Genomic DNA, 15,966 nt, shown 5'->3' with positions numbered 1-15,966 from the left:
GTGCCCTGCCTACCTTGTTAACGGACGTCATCATGAGGATGTTGAAGGGATTTCAACAGAAGATGAGGATGGTGCATTTTTTCCCCCGTGCTTTGGGAAAACTTGCCCACCCTCTGTCACCTGTGGACGGACCATGCTGTGTCCTCTCCGGCTGGGGCTTCCTTTGTTTTGTCGCAGCCGTCTTTCTGTCTGTGTTGAGAATAGTGGAAGCTTAACATGAGCCAGGGGAGTAGCGGACATCTGGCCTAAATTCGCTCCATAGCATCTAGCATCCCAGCAGGTGTTTGTCCAGCTTCCATGTAACCCCCACCCCCAGGGTCAGGGAGCCTGCCTTCCAGGCAGCCCCTCCCAGTGTCGTTACAGATGGCTTGCTTTTGCAGGGAGGTGGGGGGCTCACAGCAAGTTCTCCCTTTCTCACCTCCTCTTTGTTCCCTCATTGCTCACCTGACCATTTTGAGGGAGGGAGGGGATGGGAGAGGGAGGGCAGTAGTGTGATGTGATAAAGGGGGCGTAGCTGGCCACCAGAAGACCCTGGTTCACCTCCCCTCTGTCATTAACATCCCTGCGCAGCTGTCTGCCCTCTGCTGGCTTTGGTGTCCCAGCTGCAAACAGAAAGGATTGCACTGGCTGGAATCTTTGGGTGTCCTCTACCAGCTCTAAAATCTCGGTAGCCCAGTGATTGGGCCGCCCTGTCTCTGGCTCCCTCATTTTCTGAGCCCTTCCTAGTGGGCCAGGCCTAGTGCCCACCCTCCTCGCTTCTGCCTGCTGCGCCCCTGCTGCCTGCCCGTGTGCCTGCCCCTCTTTTCCCTGTCCCTCTTTGAAGGGAGTGTCTCTGGGGCCCACGGGAGAGTTGCCAAAAGGAAGACCCAGGGAAGTAGGGAGAAGCTCCCCAACCCCTAGATAGACCTTGGCAGCCACCGTAGCCGGTTGCAGGAAGTTCTTGATGTTTTTCCCCATGACTGGCCTAGGACAGTCACTCTTCCCATAGGAATGGACGACTGGCCTGGGGAGCCACTGGCTCTTTGTCTGAGGGCCGTCCTCCTTGGGGAACTCGTCGCTTCGCAGGGACCTCACCGCAAGGCTGTCCCCTGTGTCCTTGAGCACCTACGGGGTGGACAAACCGGGTGTCCCGGGTATCTGTGTGTGGGGAGGGCAGGTGGAAGGGTGCCGTGGGAGTCGTGTCACCAAGGAGTCATACTCAGAGGCCAGAGCTGGCATTTTGAGGGCGGGCCTCGGAGTGTCCCATGAGTCAGGGGCATTGGTTTGGTCTCCACCCACACGGGAGAGTGCTTGCTTCGCTCTCTGCTGGCCGGGAGACCTTTGTCCTCTGCCTTCCCCGTGGCAGCCTTCGGCAGAGGTCTAAGGAGCCCTGGCCCCTCCCCCACCCAACCTCTGCGTCTGCAAGTGCTGTTCCACCTCCCATTCCAGCCCCTGGGAAGAGGGCCTGAGGACAGCCACACGGCCGTTTAGGAAATACGAAGGACTCTTTCAGACAGAGAGGGTAATGTGATATACCTGGGCACCCTCCCATCGCCGTAAGAAACGCTGGAACACGTTTTCTGTGCTCCTGAAATTTCTCCCGGTCATCCCCTCGCCCTCCCCTCCAGAAGTACCGAGGCTGCTGAAGTTAGAGTTTGTTCTCTCGCATGTCTCTACAGTTTTAGTTTGAATATATGCCTCCGTACACAATATGTAGTACTGTCTTGTGTATTTTCAAATGTTACTCAAATGCTATTATAATGTCTATATTCTTTTGCAACTTGCTTGTTTTGCTTAACATACTTGTGCGACTCATCCATGTTTATTTATGTTGCTAGCTCTGGGTCACTAAAGGTTCATTCCTTTTTTATGACTGTGTAGTTATTACCGAGTATGAAATGGTCCCAATACATTTACTCATTTTCTTCTTCATTCGGTAGTTTCCAGCTTTGGCTGTTAAAACAAGATACCTTTGGCTTTTATCCGAGTCGCCTTACCCCCGTCCAGCGCTGCTTCCTAGCCATCATGGCTCTTTAAAGTCTATAGAGAGCTCTACACTTTCTAGTTGGTCCTCACATCATTTCTATAGAGAGAAACAAGGAGAGTGAGGTCTGCTCAGGGTCACCTGGTGAGGAAGCACAGCTGGGATTTGAACCTATTAAACCTTCTTTCCATCATATTTGGCATAAGGATTCTCACAAGTTATCATCATCCCTCTTGGAGAAGCGCTTCATTAGATAAACCAGCTTTGGGCATATTGGGGGCTGGGAGGCAAAAAGTCAGTCGAGTCCCCCATCCCTTCTGTCCCAAGGTCGGCCCTACTGCCCTATGTCGCTAACGTTGATAGCTGAGGGGCTCCTCCTGACCTGGGTGAGGTCCCAGCTGCTGAGAGGGAAGCCGGGCATCTAGTCCTGGAGTGTGGGCACTGTGGAGCCCAGGAGCTGAGAGGAGGCGTGCGTGGGGGGAGGAGGGGAGAGGACTGGGGTTGCTTGGGCTGCCTTCTCAGCTCTCCTTAAGGAACAGTTGGCCGTGGGAAGTACCAGGTGGGGACCAGGGATGTGATGATCAGGTGTGGGTTCCTCTTTATCCCTTGGGAACTGTGTGGCCTTGAGCCAAGCTCTGCACCTGTCTGGACCGGGCTTCCTCTCCAGCAAAGCAGGTGTAAAGCCCAGTGTGAGGTCCCACAGCCGTGGGTGGGGAGCTTCCCGTTTGTTCCCAGCCGAGCATGGTTATCCAAAGTCTGGTGCCTCTCTCCCCGCCTCTGGCACCTCCAGGCCAGCCCTCACCTTCCTGAAGGCTGATCCTTCCCGGCAGGTTCCACGTGGAAACGCTCCTCTATATCTGCCAACTCTCCATCCACCAAATTCCTTGACCAGAAAACTTGTCACTGGACTTTCCATCCTTATCTGTGATCATATCCCTGTAGCCTTGTCTGTCCACGTGAGGTAGGTGCATGGTAAGGAGACTGTTACCCCTTCCCAGCCCAGCCCTTTAGCCTCATTTGGTGTAGAACAGCTCTTCCCTATTGTTCTAACCTTGTCAAGCCACTTAAATTAATATATGTATGTATGTATGTGTGTATATATATATATATATATCTCCCTTTAAAAAGTTACAAAATAACATGTGCTCGTTGAAGGAAAAAACTCAAAAAAACTCAAGCAATACAAAAGGTATAAAGTAAAAAGTAAAAGTTGTCTTTTCTTTCCTACCTCTCCCCTGCCCCATTCCTGCTGTATTTTAAAATTAATTTTTTAAAAATAGAACAAGACCAGATTTCCCTTGTAAAGAGCTAAACAATTATAGGTAAATTAAAGGTTGTTGTTGTTGTTTTTTATTCTTTCTCCTTATCCCTTGTTCTACTCTAGAGCTGTCTACTAGTAGCAGTTTGGTATGTGTCTTTCCAGACCTTTCCCTATGCACATTTGAGATTTTACACACATACACACACACTTGATTTACAAAAAAATAGTACCGTTATACATCTAAATTCATACTTTGCTTTTTTTTTCCTTAACAATATTTTATGGGCATCTTTCTGTGTCATTGCAGTCTGCCCCCTTTTTGATGGCTGCATAGTATTCCATCGAATGAGTACACCCTCGTTTATTAAATCAGTTCCCTCTTGATGGATGTTCAGGATGTTTTTGCTATTACAAAGTAGGTGGCAGGCACATGTTTGTGCAGCTCCTGTGTACCGTGATGCAATGATTTCAAGGTGCACAGATAGGGGATTACACAATCAGTTACCTGTGGCCCTTTAGATAATTGAAACCTCCTCAAGCATACTTTTCTACAAGAGAACTTTGTTCTCAGCCAGTTAGGCGTATGATAAGCAAGTTGTTGACGTCATTAAGAAAGGGTACACTTTGCTAAGGGTGATCCAGCTATAAGAAAACAAATGTACATGAGGTGACATCGATAGAAACATAATACTGTGTTTCCCCGAAAATAAGGCCTAGCCGGACCATCAGCTCTAATGCGTCTTTTGGAGCAAAAATTAATATAAGACCGGATCTTATTTTACTGTAATATAAGACCGGGTTATATATAATCTAATCTAATCAAAGATGGGGTCTTATATTAATTTTTGCTCCAAAAGACTCATTAGAGCTGATTGTCCGGCTAGATCTTATTTTCAGGGAAACACAAGTATGTAAAAGGGTGGAGGTGAAAGTTTCCCTGTTTGGTCAGGCAAACCACACCTGCAGTGTTGTATTCAGTGTCAGGACCAGCTACAGACAGGGTAGAAGTGGAGGGTTGAGGGGGGTGTCTGCGGAGGGGTGTGGAAGCCCATCTGGATTCTGTGTGGAACGATGGAGGGAACAAGGGCTGATCAGCTTCAAGAGAACTCTGCAAGGTCCATATCACTTCAGGGTTGAAACGGAGAAGAGAGACATGTTGCGCTTTATTCCAGGGGACCTCAGGGGAAGAGCAAGGGCCGGTGGAAGCAGAACTGGGAGTGTTGACTGCCCAGGCGAGGTTCACTGGGGAGGAAGTTGGTCTGGGTCACTAAAGGTGATCACTACAGGTGATCACCCACAGTCCTTTGGCTCCCCGGGGACGGGATAAGCATGGACTGAATTTCCCCTGAGTTTCCTTCCAGCCTGCGATTCTAAGCCCTGGTGACGGTAGGTGATCAAGGGTAGACTGGGATGGGATTGCATACAAAGTTAGAGACGTGTGGAGGCAGAGGCTGCAGACTGGTGGCACATTCCAGATAGCCGGACAGCAGGACTGGCTTTATCCCCCTGAGCTTCAGCTCATTGTCTCACAGGCAGTGCCTGCCAGTGGAAAGGACATGGGTGTTGGATTCTTTGTTCTGTCACTAACCAGCTGTGTGTCTTTAAGCAAGTAACTTAACCTCTCTGACTCTGCTTCCTCATGTGAAAAATAGAGCTAATGCTCTCTAGCCGAAAGGAAAACAGGTAATAATTTTTATCTCTGTGTGATAAGAGGAAAATAAGTCAAGGTGCATCATGACACATCCCAGGGCCTGGCATGTGGTAGCACCTAACAAATGTCAGGCCCTCTCCCAGCTTTAGATGTTCCTTGGTCTTCTTTTGCAGTGGTTCCAGCTGGCTGATGGCCCTGGTCCACGCCCCTGTCCCCAGGGTGGTGGTGTGGAGCCTGGGTCTTGGAGGCTGAGTGGAGACAGTGGGACTCCCTCTGTGGGTGAGTCAGGGTAGAGGAGGGGAGGAAGAAGGGTTCAGGGGCGATGCTTGCCATATTTGAGGGATACAGTCCTCAGGCTGGGCTGGAGCAGGGAGGAGGGGAGGACCCAGTGAACGGCTGCAGACTAGGAGTTTCTGACTGCTTTGGGGGAGGAGACAGCAGCCCTAGTAGCGCTTGTGGGAGGATTGAGGGGTCAAGGAAATGCACGTGGGCATTAGGAGGGATTGGAGCTGGGGAGAGGAGCCTTCTCAAGATCAGAAGACTATAGAAAGGGGTGGTAATAAATTGCAAGTTCTGGAATGTTAGATCTAGAAGGGGCCTTCAAGATTGTTCGTCTTCCTACTGTTGGAGTGTTGCTATTGTTGCCAGCCCTTCCTTTCAGTGAGAGGAAGATGCTTGCCCTGGTGTACCTTGCCTAGATCCCACGATTTCCGAGCCCCCCTTCCTCATATTCCACCAGACGCCTGCAGCCTCTTTATTATTGCATTGGTTGCAAAGACTTCCTAAGTCTTTGACTCCTCACTGGCGAGGACACCGGGCTGGGCTCCCTAGTACACACTGTCTAAAGGCGGTGCTGTGTCTTTGCTGACAGCCAGCAAGAGGGCACAGCCTGCTCTTTGATGGATGAACTGCGGCCACAGTTTTCCTGCCCGTGACATGGGTGGGGAACGAGTTTTGCTTTCTGTGTAAGGTGCTTCACGCTGCCTCAGTACCCTCTTCCCTGGGGGATGATTGCAGGATGTTCCCATTTACGACTGTGCTCTTCACGTGCACATGAGGAAAATGGGGCTCAGGTGGTCGCCAGTCTTGCCTTAGTGTGGTGACGTGGTCCCTGGGCTTCTTGTGTCTACATGTGCTAGCTCTGGTGTTGTTCCAGGGTCTCTGCTTAACGGTCATTTGCAGGTACCAGAAATAAAGTGACTTAGCATGACCCAGTTTACAGAGCCAACAGAAGAACCTAAACACGCGTTAAAAGAAGGGATCCATGGGGCAGGGGGAGGCTTGGCCCTTGAATCAGCTGGGCACAGACATGGCACTGCCTCAGCCTTTTACTAAGAGCCTGCTGTGTACCAGGTACTTAGGTAGGTACTACACACTCTATTGTTATTTTGGAAATTTTATTATACAATGCATATGATTCTTATTAAATAGATCAAATAATCAGGAAGTATAAAGTGAGAAATCCTTTCTAACTGTACACATTATTTCATTTAATTTCTTGAATCTGACCCCAGGTAGATTCTATTATGATTCCTATCTTGCAGGTGAAGCAACTGAGGCTCAGGAAAGGTGAGGCCTTGGTCCAGTGTCACACAGCCTGCAGGGGTGACAGAGCTGGGACTAGGGTGAGGCACGCAGGGGCGAGGCCCCAGGTGCACCATGGGAGGACAGTGCTGGCTCAGGGTCCCGTGCTTGCACTTGAGTGCCCGCTTCCGCGGTGCACCCTGCATGCCTCACCGGCTCCGCCCTAAGATCCTGCCCTGTTTGGACCCTTTCTTCCCGAATCTGCGAATCTGCAGTGTGCTGGGGCCCCTTCCTTTCCCTGACGTGCTAGTGGCTCTCCCGTGGGTCTCCGTTGATCCTTAGGCAGCTTTAAGACATCTCCCAGTTTCTCTCGAGTCTGGGCTGCTCCCTGTCACGCGAGGTGCAGAGAGTGGATGGGTTCGCCCAAAGCCATGAAAGCAGGCAGCAGAGCAGCCGCTAGGACCCTCTGACTTTCTGTCTGGTGCCTTCTTTCCCGGAGACCCCTTTCCTTCACCCCTTGGTCACCAGCATTTCTGGCAGCCCCTGCCTCTGCCCCAGGAGGTGACTGTTGGCTGCTGTGACCCCCCGACTCGCAATACCAGAGATCTGCTTGGACTTTTCCCTCTGGGGCAAGGAGAATGTCACTTCTCCTGTGGTTGCAGGGCCTGACTGCTCCCAGGATGCAGCCAGTGCCCAGCAGCATGGGATCGGGCTGATTAAGTTCCCAAGTGGGCCTCAGTTTCCTCGTCTGTCAGGCAGACATCAGTCCTGCCTTTCTCCCAAGGCTGTTGTGACAATCAGATGGAAAAATAATGCTTGGGAAACTACTACGTATTTTGCGAATGTTAGTGGCTATGCAAATTCATATCATTTTGGGGGTGGGGGCAGGGAGCCCCCCTCCTGGAGTCAGCACATGGCGAATCACAAGACAGTCAGATGGGCTGAAGCATTTCAATGCAGAAGCTGGAATGTAAGTTTAATTCCAAGTCTTGCCTTTTTCAGCCTTCTTTCTCTTGGCTGGAGGCTGCGATTTGGGCCCACACTCCCATCCCCTCGTACCCCCTTAGCTGCTGCCTGTCACCCCATCACTGCCACTTCCTCCTCCTCCTCTTTTGAGTTGGTGGCTTCTTCAGTTTCAGCAGCATCACTTCTATCTTCACACTCTGTGGTTGCTGCCTGGCCTGTCTGTCTGGGCCCCTTTCTGCCTCCAAACTGGGCCTTTTTGGTTCCAGCGGGCACCCCGGGACCCCTTGGGGCGGGCTGTGGGAACATATCGTGCCCCTCAACCCCCCAGCTGAGGTCTTGTTTTGGAAGAAGGTTTGCGTTGGATGTTTGTGTTTTTGGAAGGCAGGTTGGTGTCCCACTGCTGGGGGGGGTCACCTGCTGATCTGTAGCTGCTGGAACCAGGCCCAGGTAGATATGGAGTCTGGGACAGACCCTGAAAGAACATGGGGTGGGGCCTCTGCTTCGTAGTGGGATCCCAGTGCAGGAACCGGCAGCGGGCATCCTGGAGAGAGAGCAGAGACCTTCTGGTCCAGCTCTGGCCTCCCTTTGGGCGACGCTGGTCTCCGTGCTCTGGCCCTGACTGACAGCCCTCCCTCCCTCAGGGAGAGTCCAATGGGCTCAGACCCCAGCACCTGAGGCACTGTGCTCCAGCACTGCCCCAGGCGAGGGGAAGGCCATGTGCTGTCAGCCTGGGGGGCAGGAGAATCCTGCAGCCTTTCGTTTAGAGAGCCGCTGGATGCCTGCTAATGGGGCTCGGCCTCTTTGCTCTTGGAGATTCCCTTTCAGCTCTGTCATCCTGGGAATGATTCCTCTCTCCAGGAAAGGTTATAAAAACCACACTCACTAGGAGAGTTCCCATCTACCCGGCAGTCATTCTGGAACTGCCGCCGACCATCTGGGCATGAGGTCAGCAGGATGTGGAAATTCCCTGTTTCTCTCTTTGTCTTTTCTCCAGAAGTCCAGGCCCTCCCTTGGGTGGCTCCTCTGAGCTGCAAAGAGGGTTTTTCTCGCGGTAGGCTGTTTTGTCTTTGTTCCCACAGCCTGGCAGCCTGTTCTCTCCCCCTGCCCCCAAGCTCTGCCTGCCACGGCTGGAATTGGGGAGAATAGCAGTGCCTGCCTCCTTTTTTGCTTCCCTAGTACCCCGTTCCCTGTCAGCTCCCAGGGCTGAGGAAGAGCCTGAGCATTATGTGCTTTGGAGGATGTGGAGGTGGGTTTCAGTTCCTGTATCCTGCATCCTGCTATGTCACCTGGCCTTACATCTGGGCATCTCTGAGGGAGCGTGGCTGTGCCAGCTCTGATTCTAGAAGTGTATGGTTAGCCAGAGTGCCTCTGGTGAGTACATCACGGGCAGGCTCTTGGAATGTTTGTATGTAGCCTCTGAGGAGGCTGGGGCAGGCTTAAGGGCTCCTTTGGACCTTTCTCTTTCTGCTTTGATGAGCGGTTTGTTAAGGCTGTCTTCTGGACGCCTGTCAGGGTACTCTGGTAGCCAGGGTGGTCTTGGCCCCTGCTCTCAAGGAGCAGATATGGAGTGAAAAGCAGACCCAAATTATCCTATCATGTCAACTGCGAGTTCTGTTTAGGGTGAGTTTTGAGTGGTGAGCAGGAACCAGGACACCTGCTACCACTTAGCACCAAAGGTGGCTACAGCTCCTTCCAGGTCTCGGTTCTCCCCCGTTCATGAACTCCATTCTCCTGTCAATCATGGCTCACCTTCCAAGTGCCAGACCTGCTGTGTAAAGCGTGCTCCTGCCTTCAGGAAGGTCTCAGCCAAATGCCCAAATGCTTCCCCCAGTCAGATACAGTCCATCCTGGTCAGTAAGTGTTTTGCTGGAATGGCACATGAGAAGAAAGGTGAGCATGGACAAAACACCAGCTCCCAACATTTTTTAGCACCTTGCTGTGTGCCAGTCATTGGACTTAGTGCTTTACCCACACTGTGTCTGAGTTCAGTGAACACTTCAGGGTTTTCTTGCTCTGCTGTGTAGCGTTGACCTTTCAAGTTAAAAACACCCCCACCCCCCCCAAACTGAGTGATGACTTTTGTGTTGGGTGGGTAGGCATCTGTCCTTTGCCTCTGTGGGGCCCAGCAGGGCGTGGGAGCATGTTTTTGTCGTCTCTTTGTCAGTCTTTGGGGGAGGAGTCCCGCTCACCAGAATGTTGTTTTTCTTTCTGGCCCCTGTCTTTCTGTGGTAATGTGGACCCTCTGGGCAAAACCCTTGTTATTTCTTGTGCTGCGAGGCAGGGGAAACAGCCCAGCAGTTACCTGATACAGTCCTGTGTTGTTCTACCAATTGGCTTCAACACCTCTGGCCTAAGTCTTGTTGGGGTAGCTGTGGGAAAGTAGCAGGGAGTGAAGTCAGCTTCTTAGGCAGAGCTAGATTTGCATGTAGGCTCTCACAGGCTGCTTATGTAATCCTGGAGGAGTTACTTCACCTCACTGAACCTCCCTTAGAAAATGAGGATAGTTTAATTACGAATTTTAGGGTTGTTGTGCAGCTTAACTGAGATAACGCAGTGCCTGGCACGTGGATGATGAATGAATGGGGACTGCTATTATTCGTCCTTTCTTACTCTTTTCTTTCAGGGAGCATTGTGTGGGTGCTTAAAGGGCCTTTGGGGATTCCTGACTGAAACAGTTTTTGCCCTGGGGGTGGTGATCTCAGGAGGGAGGTTTCGGGGCCCCAAGTCCTTTTGAGGTCCCTGGCAGAGGCCTTTGGAGCTTTTTTGTGTTGGGGAGCTCTTTGCAGGGGCTGGAGGCTAGATCAAGTTTTTCAGCCTCAGAGCCTTTGCACTTACTGTTCTCTCTACCTGGAATATTCTTTGCCCAGATATCTGCATGGCTAGATCCCTCACCTCCTTCAGGTCTTTGCTAAAATAACTCCTCTGTGAGTCCTTTCCTGACAGCTCCATTTGAAGTCCCTGCCTCATACTTTTCCTGCTTAATTTTTGTCCATAGATATTTTTACTACCCCTAACATTGTATCTATGTATCTATCATTTCTACCACTACAGTGTAAGCAGCAGGAGGGATTTTCCTGTTTTGTTTGCTGAGAATTTCCCAGCACCCAGACTAGTACCCAGCACAGAGTAGATGCTCCATAAATAATTGTTAAATGAATGAGCGAATGCAAGAAAGAAGTTTCTCTATTAAGTCACAGAACTAGGATTCAGAAATCACTTCGCAGAGTAGTTTCAAATGAAATAAAGTGGATGAAATTGGACAGATTACTGCAGAACGCTGGCTGAGCAAGTAGGTAGTGATTTGGTGGAAAATTCATGTGTTCTTTAGAACTGGAAGGGACAGTCCATACACGATATGAGACTGAAGGAGGAAGGTAACAGTGTCAATTAGTATATTAACTATTAGTCAGGGTTTTTTCTTCTTTCTTTTAAAAAAAGATGACATACATATAAATGGAACTTTGGATTGGGTTGACTTGCTTATCCCTTAGGGCATAAGTATTTCACTTTAAAGATCACTGATTTAGTGTAAGACTTTCATTTCCCCTCCTCAGAGAGGGGAAGGGACTGCCCACGATTTCATAGTGAGTTAATGGTTAGACCGTTTATTCATTTGGTGTTTATTAGCATTCATTTCTTAGCTAATACTGTGTTGGGCCTGGGAATGCAGCGATGATGCAGGGTCCCTGTCTTTCTGGACCCCGCCGGTAGGACATGAACTCAAGTGTTTTGACTCTCAAGTCCAGTGTTCTTTCTTGTGCTCCATATTGTACCTCACAGTCGGTTGTTGTTCCAAATGAGCGAGTAGTACAGGGAGGCAGCTCAAAGAAACTTACGCCATTCTTAGCTTGCATTAAAAGAGGCAGAGCGTCCAGATCAAAGGAGGTGACTGTCCTGCTCTGCTGTACTGTGGCCACACCAGCCTGAAGTGCTGTATTCTCTTTTGGCTTATGGGGACTGCCTTCTGGGACACCTCAATGGCCTGGCCAGCCCCCTGATTTCCTGCTGTTGTCCTTACAGCCAGGCGGGCACCACGGCAGGGGCTGAGCCACCCTCATGGAAGGGAGAGGACCATACCGGATCTTCCGGATCTACGACCCTGGGGGCAGCGTGCCTCCGGGAGAGGTGTCCACAGCTTTTGAGCGCCTAGTGGAGGAGAATTCCCGACTAAAGGAAAAAATGCAAGGGATAAAGATGTTAGGTAAAGCAGACCCTGCACTCTCCCTGCAAACCTCCTACCTATAGCCTGCAATGCCAGCTGGCATATGCCTCCACCCACATCGTCCCTGTCCCTCCTGGCCCTGCATTGGCTCCTGCCCCACAGCTGTGTCTTTATGCACTTCCGTGGCAAGGTGGCAGCATTCCCAGCCCTGAGTCCCCATCACCCCAGAACCATGATGACAGACCTCAGAATACCTTGAGGGACTGACAAAAAGACATGGGGTCAGGGAGAGGGAGCTGGAAGGCCCAATCTGTGGCCTGGTCTTCCAGAAGCACCAGGAAGGGGGAGAGCTGACATCATTGGGCAACCAGGGTATGGTCCCCAAGTGTTGGAGGAGGGAGCCGAGCTTGGCGTGAAGCAAAACGGGAGAAGATCTCTTGATTTCTCTTTTCCTGGCTTTTCCTCAAGCTGTCCCCACTGCCTAGGGCAACCTCACCTCCCTCCATATGACTGAGTGGTGCCCACCCTCAGCACCCAGCTGAGATGCCATCTCCTCTGTGTGAGACATGCATCGATTTCCCCATCCAGAGGGACCTCTCTTTCCTCTCATTCCTAAAACTTTTCCTTTGTCTTGCTGCCACCTTCTCTGGTCTTAGACTTTGGGATCGAGCCCAGTTCCCCAATTTTCCAAATGCTCTCTCCTTGCTTCGCAGACCTCTGTTTGGAATGGCAGATTGGGGAAGAAAAAGTGGAGTTTCCCTTTTCCACTTGTGGGAGGAGGAAAACAGAGGCCCAGAGGGGTGGTTGGTAGTATCCCTTCAGGCAGCCCCTGTCTTTGGGGCATAGGCCTTGGGAAGCCCCCGGGTGCCATGATGATAGTCCTAAGAGCCCCTGGCTTTCTGTGGAGTCCTGGCCAGGTGTGGCTGGAGTGGGGCAGAAAGAGGGGGTGGAGATGGGACGGGGGGGCCAGGAGTTTGTTCCCCTTCACTCCTTTTTCCCTGATTGTGGGGCCTTCTTCCTTATCCGCCTGTGTCTGGTTGTGGGTCAGAATGACATGCTTCCCACTCAGCCCACAAGGCAGTGGTGAGACTGAGCCTGGAGCTTCAAAAGCCAGGCAAAGCAGCTTAGGGGCATAGCAGAGTGAGAATCGGTGCGCAGAGCCAGTAATTCCTTTTGCTCCTCCTTTCCCCTTTGTCTTTCCAGGGGAGCTTTTGGAAGAGTCCCAGATGGAAGCATCCAGGCTGCGACAGAAGGCAGAGGAGCTAGTCAAGGACAGTGAGCTGCTCCCACCGCCGTCTACCTCTTTGGCTTCCTTCGACCACCTGCCTGAGCTCACAGGTCCATGGGGAGCCTGGGTTGTCCTCTGCCTTCCTTCCCTTGTACTCCTGACTCCCTAAACCCTTAACAGTGGACTCTCCTCTTGTTCAGAAAGCCACACCTCCTTCGTTTACCCTTGGGCGACAGACCATCCTTGCAGTCATGTTTTGGTGACCGCGTCCCCCAGATGCTGGATGGGACTTCAAAATAATCTTGTCCAGAAATGGCTGGTGACTCAGTACTTCTGAGGCCCTGGCAGACATTAGTTATGGATCACGACAATCCACTGCACCCAACATGTGGCCTCAGGATCTTTATCAGCATGTTTATTTAGCAAATATTTAATGAGCAGCTATTGTGTGCCAGGCAGAGTGTTCCAGGCATCTAGTTCAAGGCACTCAGAGTAGGCCTATGAGTCAAAAGTCTCTGTTCTGGCTTCCCCCGCTTCCATTTTACAGCTGGGGAAGTTGAGGCCCGTGGAAGAATCTGCACCTGCCTGTTGGCCGGCTGCAGTGTATTTCAGATATAAGGTTACATGTGTTACCTGTTAAAGGAAACCGCTGACTGGGGCTAAGGGTTAAAGTCCTGTGTGTGGCCACCACGCATTCCTCTGGCATGTCTCCAAGGCCAGGGTAGGGTCTGGGACTAGGGAGGCAAAGGTCTCCCCATGTGGGGCTCAGAGACCTCCAGCTGCAGCCCCACTGTACAGAGTTGGCCCAGGCCAGTGTACCAGCCTTCCATTTGGCTGGTAGTTATCCTGGCTGAATGGACACATGGAAGAAAGTGACGCTCTCAGAGTCCACTGTGCTGCAGTGAGTGGGTGCTTTCCAGCCTCCACGTGTCCATTCAGCAATGCTTCCTGAGTTCCACATTGGTGCTGGGCCCACCCCCAGAGTGTGTCGTGTAGCCCCCCTTGAGGGTCTCCCTGCAGCAAAAGCCCTAGGAGGTCAGGGAGGGAGAGCGAAGTTTGAGTCCTCGTTTTGCAGTTGCTGGCTGTGTAACTGGGCCAGTTGGGGATCTCTCCATGCCTCAGTTTCCTTACCTATAAAATGGGAATGCAGAGCTGTCATGAGAATTAGCTGAGATAATAAATATAAAAACACTTCATTAGTTGTCCACTGTCATCCTGTCATCATTGAGACAGGTCCAGGGTAGCAAGGAGCAGTGGCCATCTTGGGATTTTCCTAACAAGTCCAGAAAAGATAGTCTCTCTGCACAGGTTCTGTCTCATAATTCCAGGGCTGGTCATTTCCCCAGACTATTTGGCCCTGGTGGGACCACCTCCCATTTTCCTAGGCTCGTGTAGGGAACTCTGTGTAAGAACTCTTCTGGCCAGGGCTGTTTTTGAGGGGGCAGGACCTAGGCTTTTCCCCTTTCCTTGCGACTCATCCATGTTTTCTTAAATCTCCAGGAAAGGATGCAAATGTCCCAGCACCCCCCGCTGACCCTGTACTCCCCAGTGACACGCCAGAGCCAGTCCAAAAACCTCCATCCAGTGTAAGTTGCATTTGGAGTTCTGGCGGAAAGTTGCCTGGACTTGAGGGTCCTGTTGGCAGATACAGGGACCTGAAGAGAAAGAGTTAGAGTCTAGAAGCCCACGTTCCAACTTGGTGTGTGATGTTGGGCAAGTCAATCTCAATCTCTCTGGGGCCTCAGTTTCCCCATTTTCAGGTAAACATCGTTAAAACTTACTAGGAAGACTCTGATATGGAATTCCTTTGCATACCTGCGTCTTCCTAGTAAAGTTTTAACGATGATGTTCATTTGAAAATGGCGGAACTGAGGCCCCAGAAAGCTTGAGATTGGCTTGTCCAACGCCTAATACGAAGCGTGTATTGACTATGCACAGTGCTAGGAAAACAGATGGATGTGACAGAGCTCGTATTCTCAGGGGCCTTAGACACTGTCTTCTGTGGATTTGCCTCGAGAAGTTTGGTTTCTATTCTATGACTGGAAGGGACTCACCTGCTTGTAGCACTTAGCATCTTCCTCCTGTAGATCAGTTCCAGAGAGAGAAGAGCGTTTTCCAAGGTCACATAGACAGTGGGGGGAAATGTGGAGGTGAAAAGTTTTCTAGGGCAGGGCCGAGAACCATGAGGATCAGCGGGAGCTGGTGCAGAGGTCCCCCCTCCGTCGGCCCGTTCCTGGGATGAGGGAAGGCCCACACTGTCTGTGAAGACCCAGTTTAAAAGCAATCGCAGAGTCAGTTGCTGGTTCCGAGGGACCATCAGCGTATCTGCTGGGAGTGGCTGAGACGTGAAAAAGACTGACAGTCCTTGGCCAGGGTGGAGTTGGCGGAATCCTAAAACAAATCTCTCCAAATTTGTTCACGTGTCTTTGGAACTTACCCCAGATCAGTCCACTTCTCTGGGCTCTCTGGGACTAGGTGGGCAAGGCTGGCACAAGACCGCCTTGGCAGTGGCCACACTAACTGCTATCTACATTCTCCAGGTGACCAGTTGGGGACACCTGGGCCTGGGAGACAGCTCTGGTGCCATAGCAGGAATGTTGGATTTGCAGGCTTTGGGTTCAGTTCCTACTTTTACATTAACTAACGATGGGCTCTCAGTGTCCTCATCTGTCCAAAGGGGATATAACCTTCTGACCATAACAGAGTTCATGAAAACACTTGAAAAGTGCAAGTTAAAAACAAACAAACCTGAAGTTCTAGTGGTTCCAGACTTGCTAGTCCAATATTCCCGTTATACAGATGGGGAAACTGGTCACAGAAAGGACGTAACCTCAGATGACACCGTGGGTTGTAGGCAGACTTGTTGGGAATCCTGCTCTGTGGTCTCATATGAAGGGATGTGTAACTGCCCGATGAGCTCAGCCTCTGCATGAAGGGGATGCCCGATCGAATGGGGTGTGAGAAGGGATTTTGTCCTCCCATGCTCTGCCCGCTCCCTGCTGCTCTCAGCTGTGACTTCCCAGAGGAGGAGTGAAGGGTTTCCTCTCAGGCAGCCCCTAACTCCTGTTCTGCACAGGGCACCTCCTCTGAATTTGAAGTGGTCCCCACAGAGGAGCAGAATTCTCCACCAGAGGGCAGCGGCCACACCAGAAGCACGATGGTGAGTGGATGGCAGGTCCCTAGTGCTATCCCACGTCTCCTCTCTGTTTCG

The 15,966-nt window shown here is 51.3% G+C and overlaps 1 protein-coding gene across 12 annotated transcripts in view; it reads left to right on the top strand.

Annotated features, from left to right (window-relative positions):
* Nucleotides 1-15,966, top strand: part of TNIP1 (TNFAIP3 interacting protein 1) — a 48,765-nt gene that overhangs the window by 9,998 nt on the left and 22,801 nt on the right. For 7 of the 12 annotated variants that reach the window (XM_019734318.3, XM_074313796.2, XM_074313798.2 and 4 more), the window contains exons 2-5: nt 11,386-11,566; nt 12,731-12,865; nt 14,256-14,341; nt 15,832-15,915. In XM_019734318.3, the coding sequence (XP_019589877.3) occupies nt 11,422-11,566; nt 12,731-12,865; nt 14,256-14,341; nt 15,832-15,915 (450 nt within the window). In that variant the 5' untranslated portion in view covers nt 11,386-11,421. Of the gene's footprint in view, nt 1-2,793; nt 2,925-11,385; nt 11,567-12,730; nt 12,866-14,255; nt 14,342-15,831; nt 15,916-15,966 lie in introns of all 12 variants that reach the window. The other 5 variants (XM_074313801.2, XM_074313800.2, XM_019734320.3 and 2 more) reach the window with 2 other exon arrangements.

The sequence above is a fragment of the Rhinolophus sinicus genome, chromosome 5, assembly GCF_057876585.1.
Source record: "Rhinolophus sinicus isolate RSI-liver-muscle chromosome 5, RSI-T2T, whole genome shotgun sequence".
Lineage (NCBI taxonomy): Eukaryota > Metazoa > Chordata > Mammalia > Chiroptera > Rhinolophidae > Rhinolophus > Rhinolophus sinicus.
Note: the sequence above shows the minus strand (reverse complement) of the source record. Positions and strands in the feature narration are given on the sequence as shown.